The following is a 22994-nucleotide window of genomic DNA, read 5'->3' as shown; positions in this document are numbered from 1 at the left end:
AATGTTTAATACATTAAAGAAGAAGACTTAAAACTGGTGACGAGACCATTGACTTATCGGGGGAGTGTTACTGAGGTCATAGATCAAGTAAAGCTGTACAAGTCCCCCACTGCTAGCTATTAGAAAGAATACAGGTTTAAGCTGCATTATGTGGGGGGAAAGTATCTGGCTAACATCACCTAATCTTTGAATTCAGGTGTTTTCAGTCCCGTTATCACAGGTGTATAAAATCAAGCACCTAGCCATGAAGTCTGCCTCTACAAACACTGTGAAAGAATGTGTTTTTCTAGAGAGCCCACTGAATTTCAGTATGGTGCTGTGGTAGGAGGCCAATGTTGCAACAACAATTTCTCTCTAGAGATTTGATGTTTCACAATCAGCTGTAAGAAATATTCTTGGAGTGTTTAGGAAGCACAACAACTGAGCTACAAAGTGGCAGATCACGTTGTCAAGGTTTGCAGGTTGTAGACCCGAATGCAGACTTCAAAAACAAAAAACAAAACAAAGTAGAAAAAATAAATAAATAAAAGTACCACAGAATTTATGTTATTTCATTTCCCACGCACAGAGATGGATGGACAAGAACGCCTTACGATTCTAGATTCTAAGGAAAACGGGGGCTTCAATTAAATATTGGAGGTAATCAGGGAGACTGGAAACATCGGGATAACAAGACACAGCTGAAACTAATTCTGGCAATATTGAAGGAAATGAAAGTAATGACTCAAGAGGACCAGTAGAACTGAGAGTAACTGCATAACAGAGACAAACACTTGACAGCGATGTATGAGATGACACCAGGAAGGCTAATTTGAACTAAAATGCAGGGAATCAAATATAAAGTAATCTAGAAAAAAAATTTACAGGGCAATGGATTAGAAAAGTAACAAAAACTGAAATCTAACCAGATTCTAGAGTTCAAACAGAAAATAGAGACAAGAGGCTCAGCCTTAATATAATCTTTAACATCAGCACCAAAAATGTGTGTTGGGAACTTCATTACATGGGTTTCAATGACATAGCAGTTCCAGCAGGTGAAATGTGTAGGTGCCCCAGTATGTTTGTCCATATAGGTCGTGTCATTATTGGCTGAAAGCACCTTTTTTGTACACTCTGTGACTTAATCAATGAATCAATGCAACTGGCAGAAAAACATGCCAGCATTGTAATAAGGGCCTGATAAGCTTGGAGGCAGAGGATTTTGATGGTTGGACACCTCTGAACCTACTTAAACTGATTCTCGATTCCCACCCCTGGTAATAATATAACAACAGCAAAAACATAGAAACACGAGATTAGAATAAACTCATTCTTTGCTGCTTTTTCATTATGTCCTGAGTGACTGGGCTCATGAACTTAGCAGAAAAGTGTTTTAGATGTCAAGACTGACAGCTGTTTTCCAACAGACTAGAAGTGTTTTTACAACCACAGCTATTGCCATCAGCAGGTTTGTGGCTGTTCTGAACTGAGGAGCTACATCCATGTTTTATACTGCCTACAGATAAGAAGAGAAGCAATATCTAGTAAATATTAGTGGTTTTAAATCGCATTTTAACTTGTGGAGCGTTTACAATCATAATTATTAAGCCTTAACGAATTGGTTGCAACATAACTGTGGAGTCAGAAATACATGTAGCATAAAAATTGAATGACTACAAATGTAAATGAAATATAAATAAGAAAAATTTAGTTAATCTATCTAACAGCTTTGTTGGTAGATGGACTTTTTTCCAAATACTTTAAAGAAAGTATAAAGCCAACTCTAGGAAGTATTTTAACTGATGTTTTGTGGGTTCGTGTTGTAGTAATTTACTAAATTAATCAGCTTAAAAGCAGAACGCTAAACTAAATTACAGCAATTCTGTTTTCTAACCTGAACTATTTTGACTGCAAAACTTGAATCCTAAAGAAGATAAAAGTAAACTTCCCCAAAGTTAAATGTTGTTTTCTCCTGGCAGCTGCAATGCCTAAAATAGCCTAAAACATGCCACCATTACCCACCACTGTGGAAACTTTAAACCCTTTGTTCCTCCTGTATTTGCTGTTCGTTGTCTCTGTGATGCGCTAAAATTTTCGATTGGTTTAGATTCGCTCACACGGCGTGCCATTTTGTTGCCTTGACCCAGCTGCTGACGTCTCAGCGTCTTCTTCTGGGAGGACGCTCTGGTCTTCCAAAGACTGGGAGAGGTCATGGACTGGTTAACGCGTTTCCAACTTGTTCCCACCAAGGTGACTCACTAACCAGCCTTGAGTCTGTCGCCTTGAAAGTGAGATGTAATTCAAAAGCACAGCACTTGTAAATTAACCAAAAGGCAGCAGCATTTAGAAAGCTTAACAGCACTCTTACACTTTAATTTTGCCTCAGTGTACGCGACGGCCTGCTGTGCTCGTAATTGATGAAAGAGGCAGAAAGATTTTTATCAAAGGATTGGCAACTATTCATCTTTATTTGAAGAGTGCTGAAAGGTTAATGCCTTGTTTACACAAAGTTAGAAAAAGCATAATTTAAATAATGAATTTATTGACTCCAGCACAGATTGTAGCCAATAGAAAATTAGCAGAAACCAACTTTTGCGCATTAACACTCTTGCGATCAGTATTTCCATCGGGATTGTTGTTAAAATTCTGTTCAGCATCTCTGCTTTGTTTGCAGAGGTTTGGCAGTGACTTGAATCCCAATACAACTACTGAAAAAATCCCAGTGTTTGTTAGCTACGCAGGTAGCTTTTCTCCAGCTTGCAGGTGCTGCTTATGAGAAAGAAAAAGTACTTTCAGCAACATTTACTATATGTAAATAATAAAAGAAAGAAATATTAATCCTTTAAAGGTTATGAGCAGCTCTGAGGATTTAATAAAGGGAAAGCAGAGCAGTCTAGCTGCTATCGAGGTGTTGTCACGATTCTAATAATGCACACACAAATCTAGCAGGAACACCGAGATCAGACTGAGCAGAGTTTAACATGGACACGCGGGGCTTGTAACAGCCTCTGAGCAAATCTGTTCCACTCCCCCCTTCAACACACTTTAGGAAACCTACTTTCTTTTTACACACACATTAAGGAGTGTTAGAGGATATATTGATTGATACGTGACCTTTCTCCAATGTGTACATTGGAGATGTGCTTTAAGGCTGCGCTGTCTGTCTGTTGTTTTTTTCTTTACAGCTGGCTCTCAGCAGCCACTGCCTAACATACCCAGACAAGTGGGATTTGATTAACTGGCTGCTGAGCTGTATGTATTTTGCCACAGCCCTCTGTCATCCAATAGATATCAGGACTGAGTGGTAATCAAGCATCTCATAGTGGTAATAAATCAACAGAGACGATCGAAATGTGCAACAGTATTAGGATTGATATTTTACTACAGCACAGATTATGAACATGGTGAAGTCTGCATACACAAGCAGGACATCTTGCTTCAGTGCAAGTTGTCTTTTTTCATCCTTTATGCTGCGTGGTTTAGGATGTCTTTTTTTTTGTGGCACTAAGGCACAAAATGTGCATTCCCCCAACCTGTTGGCAGCGGTTTCTGGAGGCTGCTCGGTGTCACTGGGTGAACTGGGTGGCAAACAAAGCAAAGCAGCAAAAAACTCTTGGCATTGCTTTGGTTGCAGAATGCTGTGGTTGTCTGTAGTTCCTCATGTTTCTCTGCAAATACTTGCTAACTAAAAAACTCAAAAAAGTGTCAAATGAATTTTGAAACAGGTCGGCACAACTTTGACTCGCCATTTCCGCTCTGTCTCACTTATCACTGTTTTGCTATAGTTCGGAGAGTAGCTGGACAGGGTTAGTAGACAAGTCACTTCCATTCAAACTATGACGTCAGCAACATGCTAGCGACCAAAGCAAACACTAGGACGTTTTTGCCACCAGTTGGGGAAAACACATCATTCCCTAGCAACAGGTGGTTGCCAGGGGGTGATCACTGACAAGTCTGTAGGTCTGCGTGACTGGGACTTTAGCAATCCTTTTCTCAGTGACTGCCATGAAGTTAATGCCACATTAACTTGTCCACCAGTGCAGTATGCAAAACCTCTATAGAAGCAGGTGCAATGTATTTGAAGCCGTTACCATAAACCAGGGGTGGGGAACTCCAGGCCTCAAGGGCCGGTGTCCTGCAGGTTTTAGATATCACCCTGGGTCAGCAGACCTGAATCAAACGATTAGTTCATAACCAGGCCTCTGAAGAACTTCAAGACATGTTGAGGAGGCAATTTAGCCATTTAAATCAGCTGTGTTAGATCAAGGACACATATAAAACCTGCAGGACACCGGCCCTCGACACCTGGAGTTCCCCCACCCCTGCCATAGACTGTATATGAAAGATCAACCCAGTCATCACACAGTAGAAAGGCTTTGGATGTTTTTAAGCCTCAATTGTAATAATTTGGCTGCTTTCATTTAATTTTTGGGGACAATTTTATTTAGAATTTACAGAAATTTCACTTAAAATCTAGAGCGTGCTGTGCCGTATCATATTGTCCCCAGACATATTGGTATAAATACATTTTTACATGGTCAAAAAAGTGTAATTATATGATATCAGTGGTTTATGAGTTTGCTTCCTAGCCCACACAATGACACAAGCCCGAGAACGTCTGAGAGCGAGAGCGGGTGCCAGTCTTGAGCGGTACTGCTTCATCAACCTCCAACAAAGTAGGCTACACTTTGTACACTATTCAAAAAAAAAAATAGTGAACAAAGGTGATAAAGGTGGAAACAACAAACTCGTTTCACCACTTGAAAAAAACAAAAAACACCAGGAGTACCACTAAGCTATGAAGACACATGAGGAGGAGGTGCTAGCAGCTGGTGATGTGCGACCCAAAAGTAAACAAATGACTCAGCAGAGTGTCACCGGAGCGCTCACTCACTGCACTCAATATGACAGAAAGACCAAACGATGGATGGGAATTACTGATGCAGTTAAATGATGGAAAAGCAGCATTATGTGACAATATAAGAGTTGCAAAGTTCAGTTACTTTAATTACTCTACACTAAAGTGTTAAGCTGTTGTTTTATACTTAAAATTTCCAGAGAAAACACTACCTGGGCTACATTTCTGCTTTTGACTTATCGTTTGTCACTATAAATAATGGTGTGTCACTACTATTGCACTATAATACTGCTGCTGCTTGTGGCAATAGATGCCATAGATGCAGATGAGGTAGTCTGTCATCACTGACAGCAGCTCATTGGAAAAGAAGGATGGAAAACGCCCTTTATTTTATTTGCACTAATAAATGCTGCTGCCTGCAAACTGCATTCACCATAATTATCATCATTGCAAATTTCCTTTAAATTTTGTGATATAATTTTGAAGCTACTGCCTCCACCCCTAGCTGTCAGTACAATTAACTACACAGAAAGTCATATTATTTATTGGATAATTCCTTGAAAAACACCAGTACAACTTCCGACACCCACCCCAGAGGTTTTTGTCAGTAGTTCGAATTAGCTCGCACACAGCAGCCACCTCTGTCAGCATCCACCTGTCAGATAAAGTGGGCATGCCCCTGAAATTGACGTGCGCATTCCATAAATACATGGACAAAGAAAATGTAAATTTGATGCAGAAATATCTGCTGCTGACAAAAAAGTATGAAGAAGAGGAGTTGGGAGGTTCTCTTTGGTGCTTTGAATTAAACCACAACAAGTTCATAGTGCCAGTGTGGGCAGTTATGTTTAAAGGTGTATAGCCTAAAACGGAGGAGAGCTTACCTGAGGAAGCTACTAGATAACGCAAACAAGTGATCAAAGACCTTCTTCTGCACAAACATATCTGCACCAGATTTCACTGTAATCCATCTGTTGAGATATTTTACTCTGGGCCAAACCAGAAGAAGGTATAGTCAAACACCTCATGCATGTATGTATATGAGTTTTCTAGTAATGAAAACTCCTCTGCCACCAAAATTGCTAATTAAGTTAAAATTCATATAAGGACGAGAACTAATATGACTGCCAGACTAATAAAACCCGGCTTTGATGGCTCTCCTTCTCTCAGTAAAGGTCACAGTGCATTTTTCGTTTCTCTCAGGACGTCTGAGTCATCTTGACTGGTCTGGTGGAGGGTCAGGCCAAAGCGCCGGCCTTCAGCTCAGCCTTTATTGACACTTCGTATGAGGAGCCCTTCTACAATTCACTAAGGGCTTTGACTCATCTAATAAATGGCAAACCATTTATTGGATGAGTTTTCATTGTGCGGTACATCCCCCTCTTCGTGCACATGGCAGCACATGATGGTTAAATAAGCATTTGGTGTGCTATTTGCAAAGCCTGTTTTTCCAAATTAATAAACTCAACAGCTGCAGCATTGAGTACGAGTGTAACTGATCTAACATTAACAGTTCTGCCATCATCTGTTGCTGAATATAATATATATCTATTGATTCTTGCTAATAAAGCGCATACGGTGTTGTAAAGGACCTCTTCTCAGCCGCACTTTGCAGGCACACAGCTGCTGGAAGTCTTGTTTTCAGGATGACATGAATCGCAGACTGATAAGCTATTCGAGCAACGCTGTTTTTCAGATAGTTTGGGAAACTGGTATTTTTGAGTTTTTAGTTGATTTCACAATTGTACCCTTGAACGTGCAAGGAAAAAAACGTAAAACAAAGCAGGCTGTGTATCCATGGCCTGGGTTGCTTCCACGGCTGGTGTGATAACAGGCGGAGTGTGGTTTTTCTTTGTGATTCAACAGATGCTCAGAGGAGTGTGTTGGGAGCATGGCGGCTGGCTGTTCCTGTGTCTTTCCAGACAAATGTCGGCAGCTTATGAGAGGAATGAAGTCAGAACTGTGTCAAGATAGACGTGTCGAGACGATACATCTCGTTAGGCTCACTTCAGTTCAAGGTGAACCTTGAAGATATTCTGGGTCAAGGAGGAGGAGTGCCGCCAGAGAGGCGAGGAAGGCGACATGTTCCAGGGGAAGTCTGCTTTTCTTTTAGACGCTAAAATTAGTTTATAGTTCAGTAGAGGCTCTTTCTTCCTCTGAGACTTGTCAGGTGTAAGAACATGACGCATTTGGACCTTTACGTTGATTAAAAACACAAACAAAGAAGGCGTTTTCCCGCTTGCGTGCCAACAACAGTGCAAAGAACGTGCTCCATTTTGCACTCTCTCTCCTCTGCACACCTGACACAGCGAGTGTTGAAAACGTCATCGGTTTTTAAAAGGAGGAGTGGACGGCGTTTCTCAAGGTTCAAATTAACTGGTGTTGGTAAGGGGGTCAGAGTGAAGGTCACCTCTGTGTGGCGGAGCTAAGATATATAATGAGGACAATAACACAGTAATGAGGATTCTGAAAGCTGTGAGCTGAGCACAGGAATTAATCTATACTATCTCAGCTGTGATTAAAGCAGTAACAATCCGGTTTCGCCTTTGGGGGATGCTGATTAATACTCTGGGCCATTTCTCAGTGCAGCAGGAAAGGAAAATGACTGTTCGAAGGGAAAAAAGCAACAGAGAGATGGGTGTTTTCCTATATTTGTGACCAACTGTCTCATTTGAAGTACATTAGCAACATATATCTCCTTCAGCTCTTGAAAAAGGATCATTGAGCATCATTTGTAAAACCCCCAAGATGATGTCTACAACAAAGAAGGTGCACAACTTCACCTACTTTTTGTGGATGAGGTCTAAATTCAGTAGCTAGCTAGCTACCATCTCTTAGGAAGTTTGGGTAGCATCCTGCTAAGCTCGTTCATCGGCAGGTTTTTAGCATCTTTTGAGGCAAAGACAAAGAACAACATGGCACGTACAATTAGCAGCAAGCAGGTGGAGCATTTAACAGAGAACTGAGGTTTAAAGAAGGCCCAGGATTAGAGTGCTTCCTTTCATCAGGTCACCAGAAACACAAATTCTAATGAATGCTAATGATCAGCCAAGTTGCCTCCTGGCTGATGGACTACTTTCTGTTTACGGCCAAGAATTTGGTTTTTGGTCACCACCTTGGTGTTTTGTTGGTGCCAGAAGTGGTCGTGTTTTGATAAGAAGCTGTAGTGCTAAGTTAACAGCTATCATAAGCTAGCTCAGTATATCATGACTTTAAAGCTTAATACAGTTTAAATAGGGGACTAATGAGAAAAAATGACTGTTCGTACGTGCATCCCTCCATCTTCTGCCACTTCTCTGGGATCAGGTTACGATGTAAACACTCAGCAGAGACGTCAAGGCCTCCCTCTCTCGGCTACTACCTCCAGCTCATCAGGGGAAACACTGAGGCTTTCCCAAACCTGCTGAAAGATACAATCTCTCGACTGAGTCTGGAGTATGCCCTGTAGCCTCCTCCCAGTCACCTTCCCCGAAATCCATCAAGGAGACATCCCAGTCAGATACATAAACCACCTCAACTGGCTCCTTTAAACCACAACCATCCATCGAGAGAAAAACGTTTTTTTCTAACAGGACATAAACATCCATATTTCTGTTTATGGCACTAGTTGGTAGCATAAATAGTTTAAAATGAGTGTGTTTTAACCCCCTTTGCGGTCACCCTGGGGGCCACAAATTTAAATAATGGGACTTGGATACTGCTGAATACCTCAGCATTTAAAATCCACCTGAATATAGACTGCCTTCCCTTCTCGATAGCCTAATATTGATATTCATCTTGCAATGGGGTGATTATGCAGAAGCATGTAAGGTAAAATATTAGAGGAGGAATGCTATTTGTTCAGTTTATGTTGGTTTTTCCAAACTTAAAGCCAGCTAAGAGAAGGGCTTTATGTGTGCAATTTTTGATTATGTGTGTTTGTAGCCTTGCCACTGAGGGCTCTCCTCAGTGTAAAGAGGCCTGGCCAGTCCCAGTTTATACACACACCCTGTTTATTTTGCCCTCTTTGTTACGCACTCATACACATCAATGCCCGTTCCGCTTTATGTCGTCATTCTTTTCAAAGGTTCTCTCAGCGCCTGCTGTGCTCCTGCCCTACTATATATAAGAAGAGAGGTTAATCAGCAGACGCACACCAGGTGTGCCACCTTCCTCAAACGAATCACTTTCCCTCCTCTCTTCACAGCTGAGCCAGAAAACCACACCCCACTGCCACAGTATTTTCACTGAGTCAGAAATGTGATGCCTTTGGGTGTCTGCACCAACTGCAGCCATAAAAATCCAATTCCTCAGTGATGAGAGGTGTTCTGACCAGGGAGAGGCATGGAGACAGTTTCATATCAATTTCCTCTCATCTCATCTTAAGGCGTTTAATTCCACAGGTGGTACAGCTGAGTAGTTTCATTTTAAACTGTGAAATTACCACTCAGGCACATAAATGACTTGAGGCCAACAAAGATGTCATTTCACTCCCATTTGCATGTCATCGATGTCACATCTGCAGGACAGTAAAGTCCAAACACCAAGGCGTGGTACTGACCTGCACTTTAATCGAGGTTCAGCTGGCACTCAAGAGTTAAACCTTTGTCCTCACCTGCAGGATTAGATATTCCCCTCAGGGCAGTTTGTGTTGGTTCACTTCGAGCTCCTTGGAACATAAGAAAGAAGAGGCTGTTTCACTCGCTCCACTTCTGCTTTTCAACACTCAATCACACCTCAGGAGAAGGGAGAAAATCAAATGTCTGAATCACTCAGTGCAGGTCGGGAAAAAGGTCAACCCGGCCTATTTCTGGGTCCTCTGTTGCCGCAGTGATGCTGCCATCTTTAATTCATAGCCGTTGTCTGGGCTGTCGCCTGGAGCTGGCAGCTGAGTGACTGAGAGTGACCTGCCTGCCTGGGAATTCTGAGGGAATTGTGTCTGGTTACACTCTTCTGGATGCCAGGTGGTTTCACATCAGGATCTCTCTTCAGTCAAAGTGACCCCAGAGTCCCCTGACTTTGACCCCCAAGCTCCTAATTCAGGTTAAAAACTTTTAGATTTAGTTTCTGTTAAATGCTTTGAACTAAAGAAAAAGTCCCATAATATCTATATGTGCCATCTTGCTAAAATGCTAAAAAAGCTACGGCTAAAAGCTAATTAGCTTCGCACAAAATCTGTAAACAAGGGCAAACAGCTAGCTCTGTGTTAAAATAACCCAACAGCACAGACTTTCAAGCTCACTTATTAACAAGGTATACACTACAGGTGAAAAGCTGGAGGTCAATTAGAAATGTGCTCAATGGAGAAAGCAGCGAGAGATAGATATCTAGCAGACTTAATTACATATTTTGTTGTTCTTTTTAGCCATTAACACTTTATTCATTCGCACAGAAGTTGATTGTCCAGGTCCAAATTACTACTTTTTTTAATGTACAGAAGAGTTGTCAGCTGCACTAGTGTGACTGTGAAACCTTTTTTCCTCATGATCGTTTAACCTAAAGCTTTTACAGTGCTTTAACTAAACATGCTAAGCTAAGCTAAGCTATGCTAACTGGCTGCTTCACAAACATTGGGCACACAAGAAAGCTCTCACCTTAGCCTTGAGAAGAAAACTGTTCCTTTAGACATAAAAGGGTATTTTTTTTCTCTAATGCAGTGATAGAAGTGAAGCCTCGATGGTAGAATTACTGTATTTTCTTGTGGTGTTAAAGTGAATTATTCATTTTGTCCTTCACCCCAGAGAAAATAATTTCCTGATGAAATGTGGGTGAACAAAATGTCACTGTCTTATTTAAACAACTGTTATAGCAGCGTCCTGCCATGTTCAGATGAAAACGTGTGGGGGGAATGTATAAAAAAACAGAGGATCGTGATAAGGTAACCAGAGCTCAGTTGCTGACACATAGCATGCAGCTTTTGACAAGAACAGACCTTTTGGAGCAGAGAAAAGCTTGGAGCCATCTTTAATTTTAGCAGGAGAGCGCCTTAATGACACAAGCTGTTTAAATCTGCGGACATGGTGTCAAGCTGATGCTAATTTGCTTGCAGGTGATGTTCTTCTCTTCTGTCCCCGCTCCAGCCACGCTCCCTTTTCAATTCACTTGCACTTTTATTGCAGTTGTCACCCGCCGCGCTGTGCTAAAATGGCTTTTTTGGCTGACGGTACAGCTGTCTGTGATTTAAAAAAAATGAGCCAGGCGTCCTTGGTCGCACCTTATATCTATAATAAAAGATACTTTGGTGGCCCCAGAGAGTGAATGAAATATGCCCTTAACTGCAGCAGGCCTTGGGATTGGCTGTTCTCGCTGCCAGGCTCCCAGCGTTCTCCTTGGCCCCTCAGACATCGCAGATGGTACCCGAGCACCGGCCAACCACCTGTGAGGGAAAGTGGATGATCAGGCCTCTGACTTCTTGTTGAGCTTCGGGTTTTGCCTCATAGGGACATAGTTAATGTTCCGGGCAAGGTCAGCCAATCACAGCCAAACGTTTAGAGACCTAAATGTGCACTGGGATGTGTACTTAATAGCATTATAATGCTCAGGTGGAGATTGACTGTGGGATAATGTGGTTATATTGTTTTCTAATGAGAAACGTATGTAATTGCTTTTCCTCAAACAAGCCTTTCACTCCTCTCTGATTTCACACCCCCAAGGGGAGATACGCATGCTGCTGTGTCCCAGCACGCAGGTGGTTTTAGTTATAGGTGAATAATTTTTTGCTTGTGCATGTGCTGCTCCTTGTTTACTTACACGGTCGGTGCACTTGCTGCCCTAAATAGCAGTTACTTGTAACAAAGTAGACAGGACACATCCTTGTAAAGTGTTTCTGTGCTGCATGTAGAGGTCTCGGAAAGGGTAATAGATCCCATCCAAGTTCCCATTGTTGCATGCTTTTCTGAAGGTGTTATTTATGCAAAGTCTGCACAGGATGTTAATGTCATTTTGAAAGGCAGACAGAGACAAACAGTGACTGTAGCACATGTAGTTATGCACTTCTGTCTGATACACCTCCTATTTTACCGTCTCTTGAGGATACAGGCCTCTAACTACCGCTGCATCTTGTTAAAAAACTGTGAAGTAACTCCTGTGACCTTCTGGAGTCTCCCTTCATACAGCATTTATAAATTAGGTCACAAAGCATCTATTTTGGGAGCGGAAACTTCTGCATATTTACAGCAGTTGTAGTCGGCTCTCATCTAGTGCAGCTACTAACAATTACTTTCATTATCTTTAAATCTTAATAATAGTTTCTAAAGAGTCCTGATTTCTTGGTTTTTTGCATATTTGTCACACTAAATCTTATAAATCATCAACAAAAATAACCTGAGTAATACAAAATGCACCTGATCCTGTGTAAAACCTAAAGCTAATCAAACGTTTGTGGCTGTGAGTCTTTTATATCACTGTGGGGGGAATTTTGGCCGAATTGTTTAAAATTCCCCCACATTGGAGGGTTTTGGGTATGAACGGGCTCCAAAGCATCTCAATCAGATATGAGTCTGGACTTTGACTGGGGCGCTCCAAAACCTTAATTTTGATTGGAAACACAATTGCTGGTATGTTTTAGATCATTGTTATAACCGGCATAACAAAGATAAGTGATAACAGTGTGAAAGGTGATATATGACATGTTTTTACTGCATTGCTCACATGGGTCGAAGGAAAAAAGTCACATGCTTAAGTTAAAAATCGGCTAACAAGCACAAATCATTTCCCTTTAAATCCGTCTGTAACTGCACTTACTTGACTTGAAGAGCGGCTACAGATAGGCCATGATTGATCTGTGACGAGGCTGACACGGCCTCAGTACTTAATACCAAACGTAACACGTTTTCATAAAGGTCATTGTGTTTGTGAAATTATCTTGTAGGCCTTGGGTTGAATAAAAGAGCATGGCTGTTCTTTGTCAGGATGTGTCATCAAGATATAGCAAGGACTCCTTTTTTTTTTTCCTCCCTCAGCATCGACAAGTCCTTTTTTCTGCCTGGGGTAATCAGCAGCATCCACTGTGATTGCATTTTAATTAAAAGGCGCCATTTTAATCATCTCGGCACGGTGTTGGAGAAAGGGGCTGTGCTGTTATCAATTCTATGTCCCTGCCTATCTCACACGCAGACACGCACACACATACAGTCTGACTAACTATGCTCGACTGGACGTGTTATTAGTGGAAAGTTGTAATTAATATTGAGAGCTGACAAGGCTTCCCAGAGAACCCCATGAATTAAGCAGGGAAGTGATGAGGAAGTAAAGTTGAATGGACTGACACTAATTGCGGAGTGCTGAGATGTGCATGGTCAAGAGGGATTGACTCTTTCAGCTCTAAGTGACTGCTTTATAAGTTTGGTGTAAATTCTTCTTTCACTTACCTTCAAGCTAAATGGGAAAGTCTTGGTAAGTTAAACAGAGTCGTGCGAAAATTAGGGCTGGCAGGTGAATATTGTTTGTGCAGTCTAGAAAATGTCAGAGCTTCATTTTTTCTCAAGCCCAAGGTGATGTCTTAAAATTGTTTAATTTGTGGAAACAACAAACTGACAGGAAGTGATGCCTAATTAGAAAAAGCAAAAATCCTCTCAGTTTAGAAGCTTTAACTGTAATCGTTAATCAACTATCCAAACTTTTTTAGTTAATTTTTTCTGTTGATTGATTAACCAAGAAATTAATTGAACTCTAATTAATGTTCATCATCAGAAAGTGAAATGACTCAGTCAAGAGTGGTAATGGCCCATGCTTCTCCAGCAAGCACTCGGCAACAGTGGGAAAGAAAAACTCATTTTTAAGCTTTTAAGGAAGAAACCACCAGCAGAGCCTGGCTCAGTCATCTGCCCGGACTGGATGGGGGTGAGGGGAGAATAACAACATAAAAGACACCCTGTGGAAGAGAGCTAGAGGTTAATATAGGTGATACAACAGGTGCAGGCTACTGACACAATCCAGAACATATTAGCAGGGTGCAACACGCTAGCAGGGAGGGCATACGTGGTACTGGAAATTGAACATCCGTGCTGGGTATGGCCTGGAGATCCCAAGGTCAAAACAGGCCACGCCCCATTGGTTGGTCGAGAATGACCGAGCCCAGATGCTGTGGCACTTCCATAGAGGATAGAGCTGGACAAACTGTTGATGGCTAACACAGTGGACATAGCAGTGGGAAGACAGCTATAGTGACAGATGTAGCTAAACCAAGTGATAGCACCGTTAGGAAAAGAAACATGACAACATTCAATATTCATTCACTCACAGTATACATAAAGTTTTGAAATATATCAAAAGATATCAACAGAAAAAACAGTATCAGTATCAGTTCATTTAATTTCTTCTCAGTTCAGTAAACAGCTGTACAGTACAACACGTGCAGGTGTATGTCAGTCCTGGTCCTCCCTCAGGTTGTGTCATTTTGATATATGCTGGGCAGCCAGATAGGTCCCGTGTCCTTCTCCTTGGACTGTTTCTAATTTTTTCATGTTGTTTAGCTCACTGAAATACAGATCTGAACTGGTTGAAGTAAGTGGTCCTCACGTCACTGAATAATTAAGAGGATCTTAATCTTAAGAGGAAATGCATCTCTGTTTCAACCTCACCTGTCACAGTTTTGTTTCTGTTTGTATCTTCCATTGCCGGTTTATGGTCACTGACCTTATGCCTGGTTAGAATGTTTCTGATTTCTGCCTCTGACAGTCAAGGGATTTTCTGCCATTTCATAATCTCTCTAATTTGTTTTGGCTTTTAGTCCATTCTCTCCAGTCTTTCCGATAGATTTCTTTGCATTGTGTTCACTCTGACTTGTGTTTGGTAAGCAGTGCTGTTGTGAGACTTGTTGGGGCGTGTTTGTGCGGACACAGTCTCAACACCAGCTGGCATAAGTGGCTCTTGAGGGATTGAGGGTGTCTTGGGGGGATGGAGATCCTTTGAATGTTAATTTTGTGCAAGTATCTGCCTAATTCTGCTCGATGGGCATTTGTTGAGTTTTTCTTTGTACATGATAACCGAATCACCATAAACGTTTCATATATAATAAAGCATGAATATGAAGAATATGTTTGCAAAGGACAACATTTGTAATCCGATGAGTATTGACCGCCTGCACGATAAAGAGTAACTTGAGCAAAAGTGTAACTGTTTGGGGCTTTTTTAGATTTTTGTTAGCCTCTTTAAATGTATCTGTGTTGATAGTAAGCAATGATTGGAAGTATTCGCAGTAGAAGTACAACCAACAAGTACAAGTACAACCCTGCCATATTAAAATTGATAAAACTGTATAAAGTTGTCTCAAATCTACAGATGAAACTATTTACCATTAACATTCATATGGATTTTTGTTTCAGGCCTCTAGTCTGGATGATTCACTCTACTTGTCACTCTGTTTTTGGTCTCCACCAACTCCACCAACTATGGAAATATTTGCCCTTTTATCCGTCAGATCCGTCAGGGAGCATACAGAAAGTTTATCATCTGTTTATTTTCTGCCGCAAACCTTCTGATATAAGACAGAAAAGCCCAGCACTAAAACCCAGGTTTTAAACCATGAGCATTAGAGTTGTGGTTTTAGTTATTTGTAAATTGCAAATGTAACTGAAAATGACTCTTCCAAAAATATATTGGTGCATATACAGGCATCCTTTAGCCTATAATGTGTCCATTAAAATGAGGTATATACTCGTTATGATGCAGAATAATATTCAGGTACAATGAGTTGGAAAAGCAATTCATGGTCTTGGTTTTAGAGCAGTAAGTTCCTTTTCTTCAGTTTGGGACATTCTGCCTTTTAGTTTTGTTCCAGAGAGCTGAGCGACCTTACAGCTCTGTGTTGATGCCCCACTCTACATCGTTAAATAGCAATTTTGCTGACACATTGAAGCCATTACCTTGCAAAAGAGTAATTTCATAAAATGTGCCCTCGACTCCTAAACAAAATGGCTGCACACTGTGCCTGTAAGTTCCAGTTCCCACGCCTTTAATAATGCAACAGAATAATGACCCGCACGTCCAACTGGGAGAAAAGAAACTTGAAAAAACTTTGGATAAGCAAAGCCTGAAAAGTTCCGCTCTCTTCCACACCTGTCCTTATTATCTGCCCTTTCTGTGCCAATTGATTATCCGACATCCCGCAACTATCTCTTCTCGTTATTAAAGAAGTCTGACAGACACCTCTCCTCCTACTCAGCCTGTTCTTCATTCACGGTCACAAGCTGCTCGTCGCTGTCCATCGAGGCCACCGGGCCAAGAGGGTGCATCCAATTTTCTGCATGATGAGTGGAGGGAGGGGAAATAACAAAGATAAAAGAGTTGAAGAAACAGGACTGATGCTCAACCTAGTTGTTTGCAGACTCTCCGTGTGTTACCAGCACTGCAAACGCCATGAAGTAGTGTATCATGAGCTCAATGAACTAGCCTAAATCTTGTGCTCTGTGTAGTTAATTTTGATCCTGAATGTGCAAACACCTCCTCCGTACAAGACAGAAAATTACACTTCAGAAGAAGTTTTTTTTTTCATTTTGCCTTTTTGTTTTTGTTTTCACGCCTCAGCCTTTTCCTGGAAATGTGTAAATGTAGAGGATCACCTGTGCAGATCGGCAAGCAGAACAATCAGTCCTCTGTTCGCCGCAACTCCCACATGAGAGAGATATGAACACAGGGAACAGCTACTCATAATGCTTCTGCCATCTGTTCATTTATTAGTCTGGAACACCCATTCTTAGTCCAAGCATTAAAGCTCATTAATATTCATGCAACATTCATAAATGGAAGCGCTGCCCATGGAGTTGGGGTATCAGTGTCAGAGACAGGATAGGGGAAGTCACACTAATTGATGATTGATGGCTCTGCCATTAGCGGCAAAGCCTACGGCTAGAGTTAATGTAGTCCTAAGCTGCACTTTTATAGCTCTGCCACATATTTAGAAAATGTAGCTAATTTGGCATTGCATTTTCTCCGCAGCAAAGACAAACACTTTAACGACTTGAGCTGCTTTCATTTCTTGTCTCCTCTTTGTTTCACCTTCTCTGACCTCCAGGTTGCCTGTTTGAAGATGAGCTCTGTACACCCTATGAGTTCTGCGTCAACGGTAAGTCCGCCTTCATGTACACATACCTCTTTTTATCATATACAGGACACTTGAAAAATTTTATCAAGTTACACAGGCATAAAGACTCGCTGGAGACTACCAACTGCTAAGGAAAGTTGTGTATTACCCAACATGTTGGGAAGTGGTTGGTGGAGACTTGCTGTGGTGACGTGCAGTTTGCATGGTAGATGCTCACTTGTCAAGAGTGCTTGCAAACTGGTTAGTAAAACTGTGAAGAAAGCAATACAAACTGGAATCAGAGGCCGTCAAAGTAAAGGTTACACCTTTTGAAACATGTTGGTTCGAGCAAAAAAGCAATACGGGTAACTTTACTTTAAAGGCAAATGCTCTCTTAGTGAGCAGTTGGCAAATGTTTGCAGACAAGTTGGCCTCTTCCATGCAAACTGTGGAACGCAATCACAAAGAGGGTTTTGATGCAGCATCCACTTTGTGACCAATTTAACAGTGAGGAAATAGACATTTCATCCCTAATGACTGGAGGTTGCCAGAGGGTTGCCAACCAGTCTATAGGCCTATATGACTGAGAGTGTAATTATCATTACAAATGACCATAAAGCTCTGAAACCAATCATTAAAAAAGGTCTTTAAAAAATGCTCATTTGGGTTTCTCACATCTAATCAAACAAATTATAGGAGGGAGGTGTGGTTGCAGACAGAACAGACACCTCAATAATTGGGTGGATGTTTATCTTTTTATTGGTTTTTGGTAGTGTCACTTTAGGTTGGTTGTGGGAGATTCGATATACAAAAGGTCAACAAATAGTCATATCTCACTAAACTTTGTTTTAAACTGTGTGTGAGAAATTATTTTGACTTTTATATCACAGCTTTTGCTCCATGATTTCTCTTTACGTCTAATTTTTTCTTTACAGGGAATGAGTACCAGAAAACAAAGGTCTGGTCACTTGATCATAACTGAATCACGGACAAAAATAATACTCTGGTATTCTGATGTGTTTCCGCTTTCCTTATTAAAAGCAGCTTTCTCTAGGCAAGCATGCTCCATATGAAGCTAGTACAGTATTGTGCATGTCTGTGTTGCAAATTGGAGGAAGGAATTCAGACCCCTGGTTTCTTATAATATTAGCTGGTTGTCTGTAGTACACGATATTATAGGAAATGCAGTCTGCTAACTATAAAGCTCTCAGTACGACGGTGCTGTATCTACACCAATTAGCTGCAACAATAAAATCCAACACTGTGTAGTTTCCTTCATATACCTAAACAGAATTGGCCTGTAGACATGGACGCTTGCTCTCTTGGGGGTGGCCCGGGGTGTTGGACACACTGACACTGGCCGTGAATCCCTTGGGTCATGAAATTCCTGATGAGTGGAGCCTCCATGAGTCAAACTTGTGCCAGCAAATCCTCGTATGGCGATTGCATCCCAATGCCTTCCACTCTTTACTGTGGTAAAATGTCAGTTTTTCTGCTTGCAATGCAATGTTTAAGTTACTGGTATCTGTCAGCATAACATTGACGTGAATGTCCACATCCAAGATATTCAAGCGAAACGTCACATTGGAACAAAATGCTATTGGGTCCACCTGTCAGCAGTTTTAATGTTGGTGCTGATCATGAAACTGGAGTTGTGCACCAAGTGAAATTTTGGAGTCATTGCTGTAAGTGCTTGTGTTTTAAATTTTGTAAATGTGAGGTTCACCAAAGTGGAGTTAAAGTCTCAACATCTCCGAACCTGCAGATAAAGCCTTAAGCTATTTTTAATCGCTCACAGATTTATATATAGATAGATGGAGACTGAAGGTCCCGCTCACAGCATTCTTCTTAGTTTAGACATACAGCATGAGTCATACTTAAGAAAAGCTACAAAATTGAATGTGAGCCAGGCTGCAACAATAATACCACACAATATAAACACACAGAAGCTCTCTGATCTCATTCATCTCATGATTGATGCCGGCGTCTTGTATTCCCCCCTCCCGATTCTGAAGTTTCTCCAAACCACACATGATCTCGACCTCATTTGCAAACCTTCTCGCCATGGAGCACGGGACTGTCTGTCTCAGTGGTCGCCATGACAATGCATCACCGGATGAACAGAGGGGAAATGTCATAGCTTTTCACTGTGTGGCATTCAGGCGGCTCACGCAGCGGGCTGTAATTTTAAAGGGGATTGATAGCGTGTCGATATTGAGGATCGTCTCCGCGGAAAGTCGTCGGGAAAGGTTAATGTATTCAACACAGCAGCAGCAGGAAGTCAGGGAAGGGTCAAACGTGTATGGAGCGGTTTCATATCCACGTGTTTGTTTTTGTCCTGGCAGGCATAATGATTAAATGCCTGTGCTTTGAGCCTGTTTGTTTGTCTGCACCTTTCAATTACTTTCTGCAGACTCATCCTGAAATCTGTATCACAAACAAGATGAAGGCAACGAGAGGAAGACAAGCACTTTCTCAGGCAGCAGAATTATATGCAAAACATGAACTACAGCTAACAGAACACAAAGTATCAAACTGACTATTAATATGCTAATAAGAGGAAGAGGATGAGAATGACCCGAGTTAACATTCGATTTTGAACTTTGTGTATGTCCTCAGATTTTTGTAAACATGATTACAAAGCCAGCGTGCATCATAGATAACTCATGCATGATCCGATTACATTTTGAAAAAACCTTCCTGCATAGTTTTGCATACTATTGAAGGAACACTGATTTGAAACTGATGCCAAAACTCCTTCACACTTAAAGCTACCAAGAACAAAATGATACCAAATAATTTAGCATGGAAAACAACTGAATTTACAGTTTACTTGCAACAAAGCTGATTTTTTTTGCCTGTGAACAACGTCCTATCCGGTCGTTAAGTGATGACGTGACGAATCCTACTTCCGGGCCTAAAGTAGTCTGCGTTTAATATGGCTTTTTGTGTTGTTAACATGTTTAATGTTTTGTATTTTCTTCTATTTAATCTCAAAAAGCTCCTAAAACAGTCAGTGATCACTGTTGACCTCCCTCGGCTTTTATTACCGCTAATCATTTATTTAAGCTCAGTTTTTAAAACCTTAGGATGTAACTACAGCCCAGCCCATGCAGCAGTATATGAATGACTAACCTCGTATTGTGGATGGATTATCTCAGTTGTTCTCCTGGCTGAAGTTTGGTCCTTTTACAGCATCCTGCCATGCATTTGTTCCTGACCACCGAGAACACTCACGTTAACTTTTATCGAGTGGAAAAAAAGTTAGCTTGTTTATATTATGCTAACATAGCTGTGTCGCTAGCAGTCACGTAGCACATCATTATATACCAGCTAGCCAAACTTCAGTAACCCTACAAACGTCACTGCTGTTTAGTTTTCTGTCTTCATTTATGTTGGAAGTGATAACAGAGCTGTACGTTTTAATTTGTTTCCAAAACCCCGCAGTCAGGACATGCTATATTGTATTTAGATAGAAGCTAGCGAGCTAACTTCCTGCTAACTTCTAACTCCGTTAAATGTCATAAATTCCGTTTTCATGGATGCCTGGATGTTAAACTCAATTGTTACACCTGGTAGAGCAGAACACTGATCATTTTATTAAAGATGAAAGACTTTAGACAGTTTTTCAACTCTTAGTAATGCCATAGTGATCGTTTTGTAACCCCTATAGACATGATTACTAGTATTTTCTTGTTTTTTCCTGGTATTATTATTTCCGACACCCCTTGAACACACTTTGATTTTCCGTAGTTCAGTGAATGCAACAAAAGCACGTTGCTGCATTAAGCTAGGCAAAACGGAGCAAGACAACCGAGAGCAATTAACAAGCTACACAGTGAGTCTTTCGGTATAAAATAAGTGTTATAAAGTATTTTTAACAGTCTCTAACTTAAAGTTATGTACTTTTCAGAGGCCTTTATGTGTTTTACTCTCGACCAAAACCAGGCAGAGCGTGTGTTTGTTTCTTGGGAACTCCGGTGAGTTACTAGAGATGATAAGTTAGCAGGAAAACTTATGCTAATTTTACATGTGGTAAACACTGCAACAGTGCGAAGTCTGTATTGTCTAAAAAAGCTAAAACCAGTCGGAGTACTTGAATTGTGTGTGAAATGGAGTGTCATATTTTATTTTATTGTCTATTTGATTGGGCATCTTCACAAATGCGCAAAACTAACGCAGGATGCACTTTTCTTTTAGCCATAAATGTTGTCCAGTGCTTTTTCTGCACTTTTCATTTCAGTTATAGGTTAATACATGTAAATAAGTTATTTAAAACTAGTTACGTTACAAACATTTCATGATGTGATTACATATGCCTTAAAAAGGGGTATATAAATACAATTGATTGTAATGCTGTAAAGCAATACAAATGGAATTCATAGAAACAGAACAATGTTAAAACAACAGTGTACTTGATTTTGAAAATTTTATGAGATCTCATTTTATTTAGAAAAACTGTTAAGAACTATTTTGTTTATTGCTCTGTACTGTATGTGCAGACTGGTTTTTTTTTTGTGATCCTGGATCTGAAGTGGTTCTGGATATGGATGGCGAGCCAGACCCTGTGACAACTCTTGGCGAATCCAAAAGCAGTGTGGCCAGCTGTTCTGGATGCAGGAGTAGAGCTACGGTCTGAATTACTTCGAATTGCAGGATTTCAGATAAGCAAGAGCAAAAACTGCTTACTTGATACGGATTGTTTCTCTGGGAAACTGTTGAACTCCCAATATCCTGCTCGTCAGGAGTCAGGTCTAAAGAGACTACTTATTTTATTTTATTTTATTTTATTTTATTTTATTTTGTTGTTATTTTCAAAAGAGCGCTCTTCTCTGTTGATCTTCTGTTAATTTTCTATGCTGTTTACATTGGGTTATTGCACCACTGTAACATTGTAATAAATCTGCCGGCTGTTCAACACTCAATTCTCTCAAATTTATTTTACTCCTCTCGAATCTAGTCTATAAGCTTAACCCTACTATACTAAACAGGTGTTACAGTTTGATATATGGACCTGCAGCGGAGTTTAGGCCCAGACACAGCTAGTGACGTCAGACTTAACGACCGGATAAGAGTGATACTGTACATGGGAACTATTGCATATTGACAGTAAACAATCTGATTAATGACAATAAACCACTAGTACTGTAAAGTCACAATATGTGGTCTTTTATCGCGGTAATAAATTGACTGATCGTTTTTTCTACTCTGTTTGAGTACTCAAACTGCTTCCTTACTACAAGTCTAATTCACCAATTCACACATACATTCATGAAAGCTCTTTTTTCTAGTATTAAGTGCTTTTAATCGAACTTTGACTAGGCATCAGGGACAATACCGGTTTCAATGTCTGGCCCAAGAATACTTTGACATGCTGGCTCGAGGAGCTAGAACACCCTACCTCCATATCCACAGCTGGCCCTCAAAAATGGACATCATGCTGTGACATAACACCTCTTGTTTAAGTGTAAAGAATGACTTTTAATGCTTTGATGCACAGGTCAGGACACTTTATTGGGCTTGCGACTAATTGCTGTTTTCATTATTGATTACTGAGATATTTTCCAGCCCAGTGAGTCATCCAGTGGCTGGTTTTATCCAAGTAACAGATAAAGTGCATCCTAATTGTTTTTGCTTTACTTTTCTGTCAGCTAACTAATCAATTAATCAACTGGTTTTTGCACTCTGTGGCAACACTACAAGGGTTCAAAATTAATAATTGTGGCTGCAGTAACCACATACCTGGAGAACAGAGACATATCTTTAAAGATTTGTTCAACATTTTACAAAGATGAGACCAATGATGCCACTCATGCCTGCACTATAAATATCAAGCAACAACTAGCATCTATAGCTACTTTAGCACAAAACTACACCTAAAATGCCACATAATTGGGTGGGTGTCAGCCGCAGCACAGCTTGTGAGTCTGTGTGTGAGAGCGTCATCATGGCAGAATATGATCTTCGAGGCACCTCGAGGCAGGAACATCTAAATATGTTTTTGAGTACTTTGGCAGGTGTTCGTGTGTTTGTTTGTATGGAAGTGGACAGATTTGTGACTGGATACGCAAAATTTACCAGGCGTGTGAGTTCAAAATGAAGACCAAATTCAGCCCACGGGTACCGAGTACTCATCTTATCACATAACAGTTTAGT

At 40.8% G+C, this 22994-nt stretch overlaps 1 protein-coding gene across 2 annotated transcripts in view; it reads left to right on the top strand.

Annotated features, from left to right (window-relative positions):
- ptprn2 (protein tyrosine phosphatase receptor type N2) overlaps positions 1-22994 on the top strand; it is a 148965-nt gene that overhangs the window by 2253 nt on the left and 123718 nt on the right. For both annotated transcript variants that reach the window (XM_085171846.1, XM_085171845.1), the window contains exon 2: positions 16830-16880. In XM_085171846.1, the coding sequence (XP_085027972.1) occupies positions 16830-16880 (51 nt within the window). The remainder of the gene's footprint in view (positions 1-16829; positions 16881-22994) is intronic.

This window comes from Neolamprologus multifasciatus, chromosome 9, assembly GCF_963576455.1.
Source record: "Neolamprologus multifasciatus chromosome 9, fNeoMul1.2, whole genome shotgun sequence".
In the NCBI taxonomy this organism is placed as follows: domain Eukaryota; kingdom Metazoa; phylum Chordata; class Actinopteri; order Cichliformes; family Cichlidae; genus Neolamprologus; species Neolamprologus multifasciatus.
Note: the sequence above shows the minus strand (reverse complement) of the source record. Positions and strands in the feature narration are given on the sequence as shown.